Here is a 16,980-nt window from a genome sequence, read left to right on the forward strand (position 1 = left end):
TAGAGCAGAGACTATTACTACTAGAATGTTGTAATTTAGTTGTGAAATAAAATCTCGAAGTATATTTTATTAGGAATTTTTTTTCCTGCCCTATGTAGATAATTTGGGGTAATTTTTTTTTTACTTATTTATTTCATAGTGTAGGATATCGTTGGATAGGTCTTTGAAAGATATGAGGGGTCTTTTATCAACATTTTTTTTAGCTATCCGTTTGTAAAATATTAAGTTTTTAAAATCTATTTTTTTTGTTAAAGTCAAGCGTCCCGACCCTCTACCGGCTAAACGGTCATAAGATATGTAAAAAAATCACGTTAAGATATTTAATGAAATTAAGTATAAGGAAAATTATAACAGCTAAATAAAAATTGCTAGAGTCGACTAACTTAATAAACGTAATTCGAAAGCGAAAATTGCATATTAATTCCGTTGTTAAAAAGACAAACTTAAAAATTTTAGAAATTTTAATTTTTGGGCTTCCTTCCCTACGTGCCAAGTGGATGATTTTTTGATTATCTATCCCATGGTGTGGGGTAGGTATAGTTATTGGTACTTTTATGCATTACTGGGATTAAAGTGCTACCATAATCTACGGAACCCATAGATTTACGATTCTGTACGGAACCATACATTATCTCAGAGATTCATATATTATTCTCAATTATTTATCTTTATATATCAAATATATCAATAATTTAGCATTTTGTCCGCACCTTAATTTCTTTTTGTTTTATCGATTTTGTGACCTAGAGTTATGAGCACTGATTTGGGTCAATTATTCATGTATTTAAAACGGGCGGCTAAGTTATTATAACGAATAAAATGCTTATTAAGAGTTTGGTACTGCAAATATGGAAGTTACGCTAAAAGTCAGGGTCTAATGTTGTATGTCATATCAATCGAAGGATGGACTCAAGATAGCTTGAACCGAGAGCCGCAAAGCCTCAATCAGTAAAAAAAAAGCGATTCGAGTTTGACATTTCTGACATTACATGCATTTGACAGATGACATTTGACACTGACAGTTTGCGTGCGTTTGCTTAGGTTGTTTTATTAAATTATTAATTATTTTATAATATATTTAAAACGAATACGACAACATTAGAATTATATCCATGACTTTGTTGTCAATAATGTAATAGTATTGAAAATAAATCCAAAATGGCGAGTAAACAACAGCAAGGATCTTCGATAACCGCGCAGAATCAGGTGTGTTGCGTTTAGTGTTCCTTTTGTATGAAAATATACTGATTATTTATACAAACCTTGTTTCATTTCCCCTAAATTTTCAGCTAGTACAATGGATAAACGAAGCTGGCATGTCAGAGGGCAAGAAGAAGGCGGGTCTTGTAAGAAAAATCATAGAGGTTCTATTGCATCAAGTACCTCAAATGGTACCGGTGTATATGGAAAACATCCTAAGTTATATGAGCGATAAGTCTCCCGAGGTGAAAAAATTGGTTGTTGGGTTCATTGAGGAGCTGAGGTAAGTGTAACTTATCCAAAATTGTACAAATTGGCCAATCAATGGAGCTTAAGAAGCTCTCAAACCAGTGGCGGATTTACAAGCATGATAAATAGGATTTAGCTTTGGGCAACAAATTGGCCTAAAAAGTTTAGTCTTACAAAAATGGAAAATTGATTTTACTTGAATATTTAATGAAGAGATGATATCTTACCATTCCATGGATTTACTGTGTGGGTGCCATGTTTATTTGTTAGATCATAATAATTATACACTTTTGTACTGTGGTCCTTTTTAATTGGTGCTCATACTTGCCTATGGTAGGAGCTTCAACTAGTAAACTTGTATCAAAATGAGGTATTTCTGGTTATGCAGGCTCTCATTTTAACAGATGTATCTTTAAACACCTTATTTGCCATAAGAAATACCAAAATACCTAATACTAAAACACGGCTAAAACACACATAATACAGCGTCAGAGTTGACTAGTTTCGAAAGTTTCAAATCCATAGTGGGCCCTTACTCATACTTACCAGCTCACGACTAAAGGTCCCGTTAGGGTTCAAAACTAGTCGGACATTCACACATCTGTCATTGGTTAATTTTTTAGCAAGTCACATCAAAACTGTCTGCCTAAAATTATAACTCAGCTGCAATTGTTAGTAATTGATCCAACCATTGCTGTACAGAAGAGAGCGATGCAAGCAGCCTGCTTGGTGTATAGAAATATTTTGTTGTGGATTTATAAAAACACACCCGATGTCTCAGATATGCAGTACGTATGGGAGCAGCTTGCTAAACTGAAGGTAAAATTCATTTTTATTCTATTTATTATAATAAAATTACCATTTTCTGTTATGAAGTTATGAATTTTATTTTTTATTTTTATTGTTTATTTGTACACCACAACATAAAACAACAATAAACAATACAAAGAAGAAGCAGTGTACAAAAGGCGGCCTTATTGCTATCTAGCAATTTCTTTCAGGCAACAATAGGTTTCGGAAAATGTGAGAATACAAAATGCAGAGGTGTAAATTAAAAAAATATATATATACTATCAAATAATTACACACTAAAGTGGTATTCAGATAGCATGGGTACGGTGACAGTTGCTTTATGATGTTCATAACACGTACTATTATCGTGAATCGTGGCAAACTTTCAAGAGTGAAACTAATTGTCACTACATAATGCACTCCTAAAGTGTTATTCAGATCCATGCTATCTGGAGTGCATTATGTATACAGTATGTCGATTTTACTGATGCTTTTCACAGAGAAAAGTAAAACTAAATTTCAGTATACATTGTTTATATTCTATAAGCATATGCTATAATATAAAATTTTTAAGAGAAAATTTTGTAAGAACAGCTTTGCACTAAATTATAATAAAAAATAATAATTGAAAACAATTTTCAGCTCCTAATATTAAACTTAATAGACAGTGAAAATGAGGGTATACGAACATTCTCAATAAAGTTCCTTGAAGAAATGGTCATTCTGCAAAGTGCCAGTCCTACCAAGGATGCAGATGATATGTTCTGTCTTGACCGTTTGCCCACAAACTTACCTTTTGTCAAAAGGAAAACTATGGAGGAGGAATCTGAGTAAGTTATCTTTTTTCATTAGTATGTAACCATAGACATTGAGACATTAAGACTATAAATTACTTTTTGCTGGTAGTTCAACTAATTCACCCACCACTCGCGTGACTCTGAAAGTGTTTGATAAATAAATCCTATGTTGTTAAATAGTCAACAATATATGAATTGAATGTATGAGCTTACATTTTTTTTTAATTCAAATAATGTAAATGTGAAAATTTGTGAGAAAGGCTGTATGGATGATTGTTACTCACATTTTGGACAAACTAATAGATGGATTTGAATGAAATTTGGTGTAGATTATAATAATTAGGACAACATACACTACTTTTTTATCACAGAAAAGTTTCTAGTCAAAACAACCAATAGCAAATTTACCATGTAAAATGTAGTTTAGTTTATGCAGCTACCATCATAGCTGCATAACCAGTGATCTGTTTCTTTATTTATTTTAAAAATTTACAGGCATGTCTTTAAACTACTACTCAAATTTCACAACTCTCAGCATATATCAAGCAATAACCTAATGGCGTGCATGACCACCTTGTGTATAATTGCCAAAATGAGGCCCAAGTATTTGGCAAGTGTTGTCCAAGCTCTGGGAGACCTCCATACAACACTACCGCCAACATTATCACAATCTCAAGTAAACTCTGTCCGCAAACACTTAAAGATGCAACTGTTAATATTGGTGAAGCATCCAGCCGCCGGGGATTCCATGTCTCAGCTAACACAATTGCTCCTTGATATAGGAATGACTCCGCAAGAAATAAACAAAGTGTTGCCCAAAGAAAGAAGGAACAAGCGGTTGGGTGAAATTAAAAATGGCGACACTCCGGCGAAACGAGTAAGAATAGATTCCCCACAAAGTGCACCTGAGAGTGACAGTAATAGCAATAGTCGAAGTGACTTCAACCTATTTGACGAAGATAGTAACCAACCAATTTTACCAGTTGTAATAACAAAGGCAACTGCAACAGAAGACACAGTATTTGATGGACTCAATAACGTAGAAAACGTTGTTAATCTGGTTATGTCAACTCTGATTAATAATTTACCGACCCATATGCCTGATAGTTTTATGACTGAATACAAACCTATACCTAATTCTGGAAGTGCTGTACAAAAGAGAAGTCTAGCGAATATGGTTCTCGCGGTAATCAAAAACGAAATGCCACCACCAATTCCTAATGTTAAAATTGCTCCACCGATGTTTGGTTCTGAAGATAAAATACCTTTGCTACGTGATGATGAAGAAAAATTAACTCTTAAAAACGCTGTAGCGAAACTCCAAGAATCTACCAAAGCGGATAAACAAATGGAAAATGCAGTATCGAAACTCATGGAGGAAACTAGACAGGAACACCTGAAAGAGGAGGAAAGGAAGACTAAAGATAAAGAAAAATTGATTCCTCCTCCAACACCAACAGTACCCAAGCTAAAACAAAAAGTGAAGTTACTAAAATTGCAGGAGCTAACTCGTCCTATACCAAAGGAAATTAAAGAAAAGTTGGTCTTACAGGCAGTTGATAGAATTTTGAGAGCAGAGAAAGAGAGTATAATAGGCGGTGCTACTCAGATTCGTGCGAAATTCATAACGATTTTCGCATCAAGCTATACTCCGGAAATAAGAGAATTAGTACTCAATTACGTATTAGAAGACCCACTTAATAGAATCGATTTGGCTTTATCCTGGTTGTATGAAGAATATGCATTCATGCAAGGCTTTAACAGACACCCAGTGACTCTGCAGCCAAAATTACACGAGAAACACGATGAGAATTACAATCAGTTGATATGCGCGTTGATAACGCAAGTAGCAGAAAGAGGTGACCCTTTAATGGAAGCGAGTAAAGATGTTCTCTTGAGGAAGATTTATCTAGAAGCTCCCGTAGTGACAGATGAGGCGGTGGAATATTTGAAGCATTTGGTCACGGAGGACAAGTCGGCATTGTTAGCTATGGAGATGTTGGAAGAATTGTGTATCATGCGACCGCCAAGATCTCACAAATATGTGGCGGCACTAGTTTGTCACGTGTGTAAGTAGATTTGCTTAATTTTATATCATTCTCGCAGAACCCCGCGATTTACCCGCGTATTTCCCATTCCCATGGGAATATGGGTATGAGATATAACCTATATCATTCCTTGATAATGTAGCTTACCATTCGTGAAAAAACTTTGCATATTGGTCTAGTAGTTTCAGAGCCTATTCAATGCAAACAAACAATCAAATCTTTTCTCTTTATAATTGGTATAGACTAGCCGACGCATCGAGGTTTCACCTGTGTAGTTCCCGTTCCCGTGAGAATATGGGAATATAATATAGCCTATGATACAAACAAATAATGTTTTCCAGGGGTTACATTTTTTTTTAATTCGGGTCAGTACATCCAAAGATTACCCCTTAAAACACCACAAGCTCTTTTTATTATTATTAGTATAGAACACCAAAATTTTTAATAAAAAAGCCATAATCATCATTACCCGTCTATATGCTCAGAAAAGTTTAAACGACGAAAGATTAAACTCAGCGAAATCAGCATGTAAAAGCAATTTTTGCAGCCCAGGCAAATCAAATTTTTTTTTCAGTGAGCGAAAACGAAGAGATTCGAGAATTGGCACTCAAAACGTCAATTAAAATCTACAAAAGGAGCACAGAGGCTACAAGGAAAGTCATAGAGAAGCATGCTCTGCTGTACCTAGGCTTCATATCGTTGTCAACTCCACCGCAGGAGCTTTTTGGGAACAGACCAATGAACAGGATATGGACCGATGACCTTTTTAAGCTGTGTTTAAATCTTGTGATGCTGTTGTTCCCGGAAAAAGAAGGTTAGATCTATATTTGTGCTTTTATAACTACTAGCAGACGCCCGCGACTTCGTCCGCGTGGAAATCAATGTAAACTTTCAAGCCCTATTTCACCACTATAGGGGTATATTAGGGGTTAAGTTTTAAAAATTTTTAAATTACATTATATTTAGTATTTTTTTTTAAACTGTAACTCTAATAATGAAGCACTTTCCGTGTCACTTTTAAACCGTGTCAAGTTTCATTTGAATTCAATCAGTAGTTTTAGCGTGATGTCCGAATAACAAAAAAAACACGGACAGACAGACACAAAAAATCAAAAAAATATATTTTTAGCTTCAGTATCGATTATTTACTGCCCCCCGACAATTTTTTTTAAAATATCTTCAATGTACAAAATGTACACAATTCGTATTATAAGTACAGATTCTAGATGGCGCTGGCGTACTTTATGCCACGGTAACGTTTGTTGTTACAAATGGTATAAGTAAAATCTCAAATTGCGAATAAATGTATAGATTTCGACCAGTTTTATTATAAGTATAGATATAGATAAATAGATAACTTCTAAAATTTCGATAGGTCATCATAATTCAATCTCAAATATAAATTTGAACTTAATTTTTTCAGAAATAATAATCGAAATAGCGCGCGTGTACGGGTGCGCGGACGCAGAGGCTAAACGTTGCGTGTTGCGTCAATTGGAGGGACCCATAAAGGCTGCTCTCAACCAGCCGCTCCCGACCTCGGAGGATACCGACCCGAAGCCCGGCGAGCTTCGACCCGCCTTCGAAGCCTTGCTGGACGAATGCCCACGTGGTGCCGAGACTCTGTTGACCAAATTCGTCCATATTTTAACTGAAAAGGGTGAGTATACTTTGACCACTAATCACACTATCACGCTAACCACAAGCTCTTTTTTTTTTTTTTTATTCTTTACAAGTTAGCCCTTGACTACAATCTCACCTTATGGTAAGTGATGATGCAGTCTAAGATGGAAGCAGGCTAACTTGTTAGGAGGAGGATGAAAATCCACACCACTTTCGGTTTCTACACGGCATCGTACCGGAACGCTAAATCGCTTGGCGGTACGTCTTTGCCGGTAGGGTGGTCACGGCCGAAGCCTCCCACCAGCCAGACCTGGACAAATTAAGAAAATCTCAATCTGCCCAGCCGGGCATCGAACCCAGGACCTCCGTTTTGTGAATCCACCGCGCAAACCACTACGCCACGGAGGCCACCTCGGTGGATATCGACCCAAACTTCGACCCACCTTCGAAGCGTTGCTGGACGAATGTCCATATGGATCTGAATAGCTAGACTTTACCCCTTTGTCAAATTATAAGATCAACGATCTAACGCATTTATAAAAACTTTCTATAGAATGCATAATTGTAGTATAAATTGAGAAATAAAAATAATAATAAAAAATTGACTCGACTTGAAAATCAGAAATAAACTAAAAAGTGAAAAATAACATCGTACGTGCTACCTTCTGATCACTTTGAAGGCGGTGTCAATACAGTGATGCATTAACTCGAGCCGCTTAAATCATAATTTTGTACGATTTTCAGACAGTTCTTTCCCGTGGTTCTTTCAGAAACGGCTTTAATTAATATATCACTGGCTTGGCATAATAATTTACTAAAGAAAAAACAGTGTTTAAAAAAATTAAAAAACGCACTGGCGCACCTCAGATTTCCGGAAGTTCCCCTCGATCAATTTCTCCAGGATTCCGTCACCAGATCCTGGTTTCCTGGTCATGGTACCTCCCTTCGGAACATCTTCTTTCCAACAAAAAAGAATTATAAAAAGAATTATCAGAATGATAATTCTTTTTATAATTATAAACGACGAAGCTGTGCGCGAAATTTTCATTTTGTCACAAAATTTCTAAACAGATTTTTATGAAAATGAAATGGGACCAATCTGGAAGTATACTCTTTCAAACAAAAAAAGAATTTTTAAAATTGGTTAATAAATGACGAAGTTAACCATACGCGTCGAATTCAGAACCTCCTCCTTTTTTTGAAGTTGGTTAAAAATGGCAGTTTGTGAAGTTGAATAGTCTAATAAACGGTCAACAACTTAACGTTTTACAAAAAGAAGGAGTTACGTTTCGTTAATAAGTATTTTTAAATTTAGAAATAAAAAGAGACAATTTTGTTGGTGAATTTGGGTGTGATACAAGTCCATAGTTAATTAATCTATGCTCATAACCAGCCTCGGATGATACAGATCTATACTTCTATACTTCTATACTAATATTATAAAGAGCAAAACTTTGTATGTTTGTTTGTTTGTAATGAATAGGCTCAAAAACTACTGGACCGATTTTAAAAATTCTTTCACCATTCGAAAGCTACATTATCCACAAGTAACGTAGGCAAAATTTCATTTTGGAAAAAAATATGGTTCCGTAAGATATTTGGGTTTTTCGGACACAAGGTGTAAAAAATCTACCAGAAAAGTAGGGTAGGGGTAGGTAGGAGTAGGGGGGTTAAAAGTTTACATCGAGTTTCACGCGGACGAAGTCGCGGGCGTCGGTTAGTCCCATATATACCCCATAGACCCAATTCAATAGTCCACTCTATTTATGAGTTGTCAAATCTGTTTCTAGCGCCCCCTAGTCCGGAGTTAGTGTCCAAGGTGCGCGAGCTGTATGCTACGCGTATATCCGACGTGCGTTTCCTCGTGCCAGTACTTAATGGACTATCGAAGAAGGAAGTAAGTTTAATGTCTAGCCTTAAGTTGCCATCACATACAGCAGCAAGCAAAATTTATACAGTGTAAACTCTATATAACGACACTAAACTATACATTTTATAGCGTTATATAGAGTGGTCGTTATATGGAAAGAAAAAAAATGTATGTGTAAATCTTTTTCGTCAGTACACAGTGATTTTCTTTTACTAACCATGTTTACTATATGAAAGTTTGTGAGCTACTAAGAATATGATAACGTATTAAATCCATGACTTCTACTTAGGTCATCATCAAGTCAGTCATCAAAAACAGTGTACACGTGCAATCCCATTTGTAAACGAAAGAACGAATTTCTTAGAAAGTGTTTTTTGCATGATGCTGACAGTTGAGTTTATTACGGGTTAGGATAATAAAGTGACAAAAGAACGTAGACAGCTGCGCGGTTTTTACAAATTTTTGCAACTTTAAAGGTATTTTTAATACTAAATTGTCGTTATAGAGAGTGGGTGTAACGCTATATAGAGTGTATCATATATGGAAGGCAAGCTAAACCAATCAAAGCCATGTCATGTTGTTGCTATAATGAGTTTGATGTAAATTGAGTGACGTTACATAAAGTTTACACTGTACTTCTAATTATATGATAAAATCCGCTAACTTAGTAACCCATAACACGGGCTATACACTTACTTTGTGGCTAAGTAATTCATCGTCATCATCATCATATCAGCCGATGGACGTCCACTGCAGGACATAGCCCTTTTGTAGGGACTTCCAAACATCACGATACTGAGCCTACCTGCATCCAGCGAATCCCTGCGACCTGCTTGATGTCGTCAGTCCATCTGGTGGGGGTTGATCAACTGCGCTTGGGACCCCGACGTCTATCGGCTCTTCGAACTATGTGCCCCGCCCATTTCCACTTCAGTTTCGCGACTCGTTGAGCTATGTCGGTTTGGTTTTTCTGCGGATCTCCTCAGTTCTGATTCGATCACGCAGAGATACTCCTAACATAGCTCGTTCCATCGCCCGCTGTGTGACTCTGAGCCTTCTTATGAGGCGCATAGTTAGCGACCAAGTCTCGAAGCCATAGATCATCACTGGCAACACGCACGCACGCTAAGTAGCTAAGTGTTGTTAATTTCATTGTTCTAGATATTTGCTGCTTTACCGAAATTGATAAAACTCAACCCGCCGGTAGTGAAAGAAGTGTTCAACAAACTCCTCGGTCTGCAGGGTCACGACGAACAGTGTCCAGGTAATTTTGTAATCGTAATGATTTTATTTCAATAATTAATTTCATATTTTTTAAAATTTCCAAATTTGCTTTTAAGATTTTTTCGTATATTACATTCCAGCTAGAGTTTGTGAGTACAACTTTTTTTTATTAATTTATGATAAATATCTTGTAAATGAAATCTGTGAACCTAACATGTGAATCTTGAAAGAAAATAGACAAATGTCAAGTATCAGCAATACATAATCATATTATTAGATCATCATTTGCCTGGTAGAAGAGCTGTGATAGTCCAGTGGATGTGACCTCTGCCACCCTATTCCGGAGGGTGTGGGTTCGAATCCAATCCGGGGCATGCACCTCCAACTTTTTAGTCGTGTGCATTTTAAGAAATTAAATATCCCGTGTCTCAAACGGTGAAGGTAAAACATCGTGAGGAAACCTGCATACCAGCGAATTTTCTTAATTCTCTGCGTGTGTGAAGTCTGCCAATTCGCATTGGGCCATCGTGGTGGACTATTGGCCTCATCTCATTCTGAGATGAGACTCGAGCTCAGCAGTGAGCCGAAAATGGGATGCTAATGATGATGCTTTGTAGCTAAGCAAAAGTGTCTTGATAAACAGGTTTATATGTCAAACGTCTCCCTCTGTATTTTTAAATAAAATTTGAAAAAATACATGATTTTTAAATTAAGTTAATAAAAATCCTTCCTCCTCCTCCTCCTTATCAGCCGATAGATGTCCACTGCTGGACCTCTTGCACCTTGGGACCCCAAACCGTCGGCTCTTCGAACTATGTGCCCCGCCCATTGCCACTTCAGCTTCGCGACTCGCTGAGTTATGCCAGTGACTTTGGTTCGTCTGCGAAAAGAAGAAATCCTTATTCCATGTACTATGCGAAATGATTATTGTTTATATTAAAGGACGTGTCCCAATTTTGTATGGCGGCTGGGCCTTTATTTCGAGTGGTAACTAAGCAGAACAATTTATTTTTATCTTAAAAGAACATAAGGCTCAAAACCCAAAATAAAAAAAATTTTGGAACCTGCTTTTTTTTTTTATTTAATTAAATAAAATGTATTTTTTTTCATTTGCTGACAACATTATTGAGAATTTTTATCATGGCAACATGCTTGTAATTCACACCCTGACAGAGTGTCAGTAATCTTTGCGTTCGTTTATGGCGTTTTTAAATCAATTTAAGGACCTTTTTTGTTTAATGCTTCTCTGTCTACGATTTAACTTGTGTTTTATTGACATTTGACAATATTACATGACATTGACAGCTTACACCGGATATGAATTCAATTCCAGGTGTTTTAATTGGCTGTTTTGTACACTTTTACTGTATTGTCTATGTTTAATTTGTAGACAAGGGAGCGAAACGAAAAAAAAAATATCTAATTAATGCGGGTTCCAAAAATTCTGAAAATTATTTTCTTATCAGCAATTCGTATCTTCTATACGTAAAAAATACTATCGACCTGGTTATAAATTATAAATAATAAAGGCCCATTTTGGGACATGTCCTTTGATATGAGTAAGGGTTTTACTTGTATGCCACATTATAAAAAAATTAAAAGCGTCTGTTACTTAGTTACACCGGAAGAGTTGCTAGTGGCCCTGCATCTTATAGACCCGAACAAAGCGGACCTCAAGTACATCATCAAGGCGACAGCTCTCTGCTTCTCCTTCAAACACATATACACGCAGGACGTGAGTTTACCTTTGTTTACTAGCTGGCGTCATCCACGATACATGGGCTACCTAACACTGAAATAATTTACCGATTACGGGTGGTAATAAACATTATTTATGATATTGTGGAGGGGAGATATTTTTATGGTATAACTAAGATTGTATTTGATGAATTGAGCTCAGTTGTTTGTTAGGCAGCGTGAGCACCGTCACGCTGCCAGTCGCGTTAGTGATTTTGTACAATGCAATTATGTCTTGTTGTAATTACACTAATATTATAAAGTCGAAAGTTTGCGTGTTTTTCGTTCCTCTTTTACGCTGCGGCTACTGAAGCGATTTGGCTGTAATTTGGAATGGAAATAGATTTTACGCTGGCTTAACACATAGGCTACCTGGAAATATCAATGGTTCCCGCGGGATTTATAAAAAACTGAATTCCACACGGACGAAGTCGCGGGCTTCCGCTAGTTATTAATAATGGTTTATGTTGTAATTATTGATCATAAATTCATATGTTTTATGTTTTAATTATTGATAATTTTTTAGCATCTAAACCTGCTAAAAAATGCTTAAATTGCTTAAAATGCTGAGTCGTGATAGCCCAGTGGATATAACCTCTGCCTCCGATTCCGGAGGGCGTAAATTCGAATCCGGTCCGGGGCATGCAGCTCCAACTGTTTAGATGTGTGCATTTTAAGAAATTAAATATCACGTGTCTCAAACGGTGAAGGAAAACAACGTAAGGAAACCTGCGTACCAGAGAATTTTCTTAATTCTCTGCGTGTGTGAAGTCTGCCAATCCACATTGGGCCAGCGTGGTGGACTGTTGGCCTAACCCCTCTCATTCTGAGAGGAGACTCGAGCTCAGCAGTAAGCTGAATATGGGATGATAATGATGAAATTATTTAGTGTGGGCAATAGAGAACATGTCGGGCTAGGTGAGTGTTTAATACATTCTAAAGATATCCCTCAAACCTGCACCCAAGGTCACAAGTCCTGTGACCTGCTCGAGATGTTTCCTCTAACACAAATTAGTGCAATCACTGTCGGTGCTACCCGTGACGTCATACTACAACACATAACATAGCTTCAAAAAATTCCAGGTGCTGTCAGGGGTGCTGCAGCGGCTGGCTGAGGAGACCGAGATCCCGGTGCTGATGATGCGCACCGTCCTGCAGGCGCTGACGCTGTACCCCGCGCTCGGAGCCCTGGCGCTCAACATACTGCAGCTGCTCATAGAGAGAGAGGCGAGTGTATCCCTGATGATGCTTCTTCAGGTGCAGGATGTGGAGGGGGAGTGTAGGATCCTAGAGTACCTCCTGTTGAAGTTGGACCTCGGTTTAATAGGACATTTAGACCGAAACACGTCCCAAAATTAAGTTTTATAAGAAATCCTTTTGTTATTTGATATCGATATATTTTTACTACTACTATTTACTATACGAAATTAACATTGTTTATATTAAATTATATTAAGTCTTCGAACAGTGCGTGTTACCAGTGATGACCTATGGTTCCGAGACTTGGTCGCTAACTATGGGCCTCATAAGAAGGCTCAGAGTCACACAGCGGGCGATGGAACGAGCTATGTTAGGAGTATCTCTGCGTGATCGAATCAGAAATTAGGAGATCCGCAGAAGAACTAAAGTCACCGACATAGCTCAACCAGTTGCGAAGCTGAAGTGGCATTGTACGGGGCATATAGTTCGAAGAGCCGATGGACGTTGGGGTCCCAAAGTGCTGGAATTACGACCCCGCACTAGTAAGCGCAGTGTTGGCCGACCCCCTACCAGGTGGAGTGACGACATTAAGCGAGTCGCAGGGATTAGCTGGATGCAAGCGGCTCAGTATCGTGATGTTTGGAAGTCCCTACAAAAGGCCTATGTCCTGCAGTGGACGTCCATCGGCTGATATGATGATGATGATGATGATATTAAATTTGGTACGAGTCAACTACCCTATTGTCCTTTATATCGTAAAGGATGTTCTTATGGCGTCTAAGTTTACGTTAATTAGTTTTCAAGGTATTGAATTTTAAAGTGAGTGCGCAACGATGCGTTTAATGTGCGTGACGTCATCGTACCGCACTCGCTCAGCGCATTCAAATTCTTTCATTCTAAACTAAATTCTTTTTTGTGTTGAAAGCCCATTTATCGAGGAAGACTATGAGCTATATAAAATCGCGCTACGACCAATAGGAGCGAAGCACTGCTCAAAAATATGGTGAAAACGTGGAAAAAATATTCCTTTCGAGAGCTTCCGTTGCGTGAACGTGACTGCGTGCGTGATCGTGTACTAATAGAGACATTTGTTCGCAGGTGTGGAGCAACAAAGTGGCCTGGGAGGGCTGGGTGAAGTGCAGCGAGCGGCTGGGCCCTGCCGCCGTCCCTGCGCTGGCCGAGCTGCCTGTGCGCGTGTGTGCGATGCTGCCCCCGCACCTCTCCGCGCTGTGCCCGCAGGTTACTGCACTGTCTTATGTACTAGAGGCCTAGGTGGCGGGGGAGGGCTGGGTGAAGTGCAGCGAGCGGCTGGGCCCTGCCGCCGTCCCTGCGCTGGCCGAGCTGCCTGTGCGCGTGTGTGCGATGCTGCCCCCGCACCTCTCCGCGCTGTGCCCGCAGGTTACTGCACTGTCTTATGTACTAGAGGCCTAGGTGGCGGGGGAGGGCTGGGTGAAGTGCAGCGAGCGGCTGGGCCCTGCCGCCGTCCCTGCGCTGGCCGAGCTGCCTGTGCGCGTGTGTGCGATGCTGCCCCCGCACCTCTCCGCGCTGTGCCCGCAGGTTACTGCACTGTCTTATGTACTAGAGGCCTAGGTGGCGGGGGAGGGCTGGGTGAAGTGCAGCGAGCGGCTGGGCCCTGCCGCCGTCCCTGCGCTGGCCGAGCTGCCTGTGCGCGTGTGTGCGATGCTGCCCCCGCACCTCTCCGCGCTGTGCCCGCAGGTTACTGCACTGTCTTATGTACTAGAGGCCTAGGTGGCGGGGGAGGGCTGGGTGAAGTGCAGCGAGCGGTTAGGCCCTGCCGCCGTCCCTGCGCTGATTATATATATCTTCTACCGATTGAGCTGAAATTTTGTATACACGTTAAGTTTGGATGACAATGCACAATATGTTCTAAATCAAATATGGCGGACCACACAAGATGACGGAATAGTTATTTTAATGCATTTCTACAATTTGGGTCGTCGTTTCAACCCATATACGGCTCACTGCTGAGCTCGAGTCTCCTCTCAGAATGAGAGGGATTAGGCCAATAGTCCACCACGCTGACCCAATGCGGATTGGCAGACTTCACACACGCAGAGAATTAAGAAATCTCTCTGGTATGCAGGTTTCCTCACGATGTTATCCTTCACCGTTTGAGACACGTGATATTTTAATTTCTTAAAATGCACACAACTAAAAACTTGGGGGTGTATACGTCGGACCGGATTCGAACCTACACCCTCCGGAATCGGAGGCAGAGGTATCATGGCTCTTACTATGTAATAAATGTTATTATATTTAAATGAAAATGAATTAATAATACATATTTTGTAATTTGCAGGCGCCATCGTATACACAGACCGCTTCGGAGCCTGTGCCGCCCGGGATGGAATAACGAAATATATATTAATAAAACACAATAGACAAACATAATGTATTTTCATTGATAAAGACATAATGCTGCAGATATTTGCATCCGTATCTAGGGTTGCCAACATTTATTAAGAAAAATATAGTATTTTTTTGATTTAAGTTAACTGGACCGATTGAGTTTTCTTAATTGGTCCAGGTCTGGCTGGTGGGAGGTTTTGGCCGTGGCTAGTTATCACCCTACCGACAAAGACGTACAGCCAAAAGATTTAGCATTCCGGTACGACGTCGTGTAGAAACCGAAAGGAGTGTGGATTTTCATCCTCGTCCTAAAAAGTTAGCTCAGTTAAGGTATGGTTGACTCATATCAACTTTAATATAAACAGTATTAATTTCGTATACCTAGTATATTGTGTATTGGAATAAGGGTCCAAAATATAAAATATAGTAAAAGATTATTTTAAAAATACAAGTTGAAAATTGCGTATTTGAATTTTTTTTTTAAACGCCAAAGACACTGTCCGCCATTTGGTGACGTCATACATTTGTAAACAAATATATTTTTTTTTGCTTTATTAACACGTTCGCTGCGGCACTGATTTTTCTGTACTTTCGTCTGGTGCGGTACGAGGTTTTTGACCTCATACTAGAACTTCATGTGGTGTATTCACTAGGTCAATTGACCTCGTACCGCAGCAAACGTGTTAAAACGATCAAAATTCTTTGACTCATAGTTTTCCTGGAATCTTGTTACATTCAGAGACGTGATTACTATACTTTCGGTGTAAATATTAAAAATCATGGTACTTATTTAATAAAAAAACTGAATATAAACAAAACCTGATTGACGTAATGTCTCAGATAAAAAAATAAAGGCGGACAGTGTTTTGTGACGTATAAACAATTTTATTTTTAATTTATTCCCTCTATTATAAGGAGGGAGCCTTAGCACTGTAGTGGGCCCGGATAATAGGTTGTTATTGATGAGTAATATTCGAGTTCAAGCGATTGCTGTGCTGTGAGCGAATCCAGTGTTGTACACTGATAAGATTAGACCGGACGTGATAAAGGGGAATCCCTACCGTCCAATGCAACGTCGGCCCAGGGAACCCAAGTATACCCCCGTATAAAAGTATAAGGAGATGAAAATATGATGTATAATTAAGGACCTGGTTAAATAATTGGCTTAATAAAAGTATGTATTTTTATATCTTGCGTAAAAAGTTCCAACAAGCTTAACAATCAAGAAAACGAGCAAACAAACCAATCATAAGACTTAAAAAATGTCGTAAAAATCTTTGGTTGTTCGTCCCTTGGGGACAAATTAAAAATGTCGTAAAACGTAGCAAACTTTTTTTTGATAAAGTAATAATTTCATTATTATAGTCGAATTATTAAGATATGTTTCATCATCATCATTGTCAACCCATATTCGGCTCACTGCTGGGCTCGAGTCTCCTGTCAGAATGAGAGGGGTTAGGCCAATAGTCCACTACACTAGCCCAATGCGAATTGGCAGACTTCACACACGCAGAGAATTAAGAAAATTCTCTGGTATGCAGGTTTCCTCACGATGTTTTCCTTCACCGTTTGAGACACGTGATATGTAATTTCTTAAAATGCACACAACTGAAAAGTTGGAGGTGCATGCCCCGGACCGGATTTAAACCCACACCCTCCGAAATCGGAAGCATGGGTCATATCCACTGGGCTATCACGGCTTAAGTATAGTTACTGTAGTCTTATTACTGGTAATAATAACCAGTAGGTACCTACTACGAGTAGGTGTACCTACTGCAACGTCATCGCACATACCTAGAAAATGAAAGGAACTCTGATGATATCATTGTAACATTATCGTAGAAGGTCCTCAAACTCGAGATGTTTGCAG

The 16,980-nt window shown here is 38.9% G+C and overlaps 1 protein-coding gene across 2 annotated transcripts; it reads left to right on the plus strand.

Annotated features, from left to right (window-relative positions):
* The first annotated feature begins 1,023 nt into the window (after nucleotides 1-1,023).
* LOC112055527 (symplekin) lies at nucleotides 1,024-15,152 on the plus strand. Of its 2 annotated transcripts, XM_052886158.1 has the most exons (13): nucleotides 1,028-1,206; nucleotides 1,290-1,483; nucleotides 2,073-2,268; nucleotides 2,884-3,071; nucleotides 3,534-5,107; nucleotides 5,661-5,900; nucleotides 6,510-6,746; nucleotides 8,500-8,606; nucleotides 9,741-9,843; nucleotides 11,420-11,538; nucleotides 12,624-12,767; nucleotides 13,839-14,456; nucleotides 15,061-15,152. In XM_052886158.1, exons 1-12 carry the CDS (start codon nucleotides 1,159-1,161, stop codon nucleotides 14,010-14,012), a joined length of 3,324 nt encoding a protein of 1,107 aa, XP_052742118.1. In that variant the 5' UTR covers nucleotides 1,028-1,158; the 3' UTR covers nucleotides 14,013-14,456; nucleotides 15,061-15,152. The 2 variants fall into 2 exon arrangements, with proteins under 2 accessions (XP_052742119.1, XP_052742118.1); XM_052886159.1 differs by lacking the exons at nucleotides 11,420-11,538; nucleotides 12,624-12,767; nucleotides 13,839-14,456; nucleotides 15,061-15,152 and adding an exon at nucleotides 9,920-11,402 and having other exon boundaries at nucleotides 1,024-1,206.
* Nucleotides 15,153-16,980: the final 1,828 nt, after the last annotated feature.

The sequence above is a fragment of the Bicyclus anynana genome, chromosome 16 (assembly GCF_947172395.1).
Source record: "Bicyclus anynana chromosome 16, ilBicAnyn1.1, whole genome shotgun sequence".
In the NCBI taxonomy this organism is placed as follows: Eukaryota; Metazoa; Arthropoda; class Insecta; order Lepidoptera; family Nymphalidae; genus Bicyclus; species Bicyclus anynana.

Bases quoted from the DNA above. Each gene is read 5' to 3' on its own strand.
- LOC112055527 (XM_052886158.1), top strand. From the start codon at position 1,159: ATGGCGAGTAAACAACAGCAAGGATCTTCGATAACCGCGCAGAATCAG. The intron at 1,484-2,072 runs GTAAGTGTAACT...TTAATTTTTTAG, and splicing joins GGGTTCATTGAGGAGCTGAG to CAAGTCACATCAAAACTGTC. The intron at 8,607-9,740 runs GTAAGTTTAATG...TCATTGTTCTAG, and splicing joins ATGGACTATCGAAGAAGGAA to ATATTTGCTGCTTTACCGAA.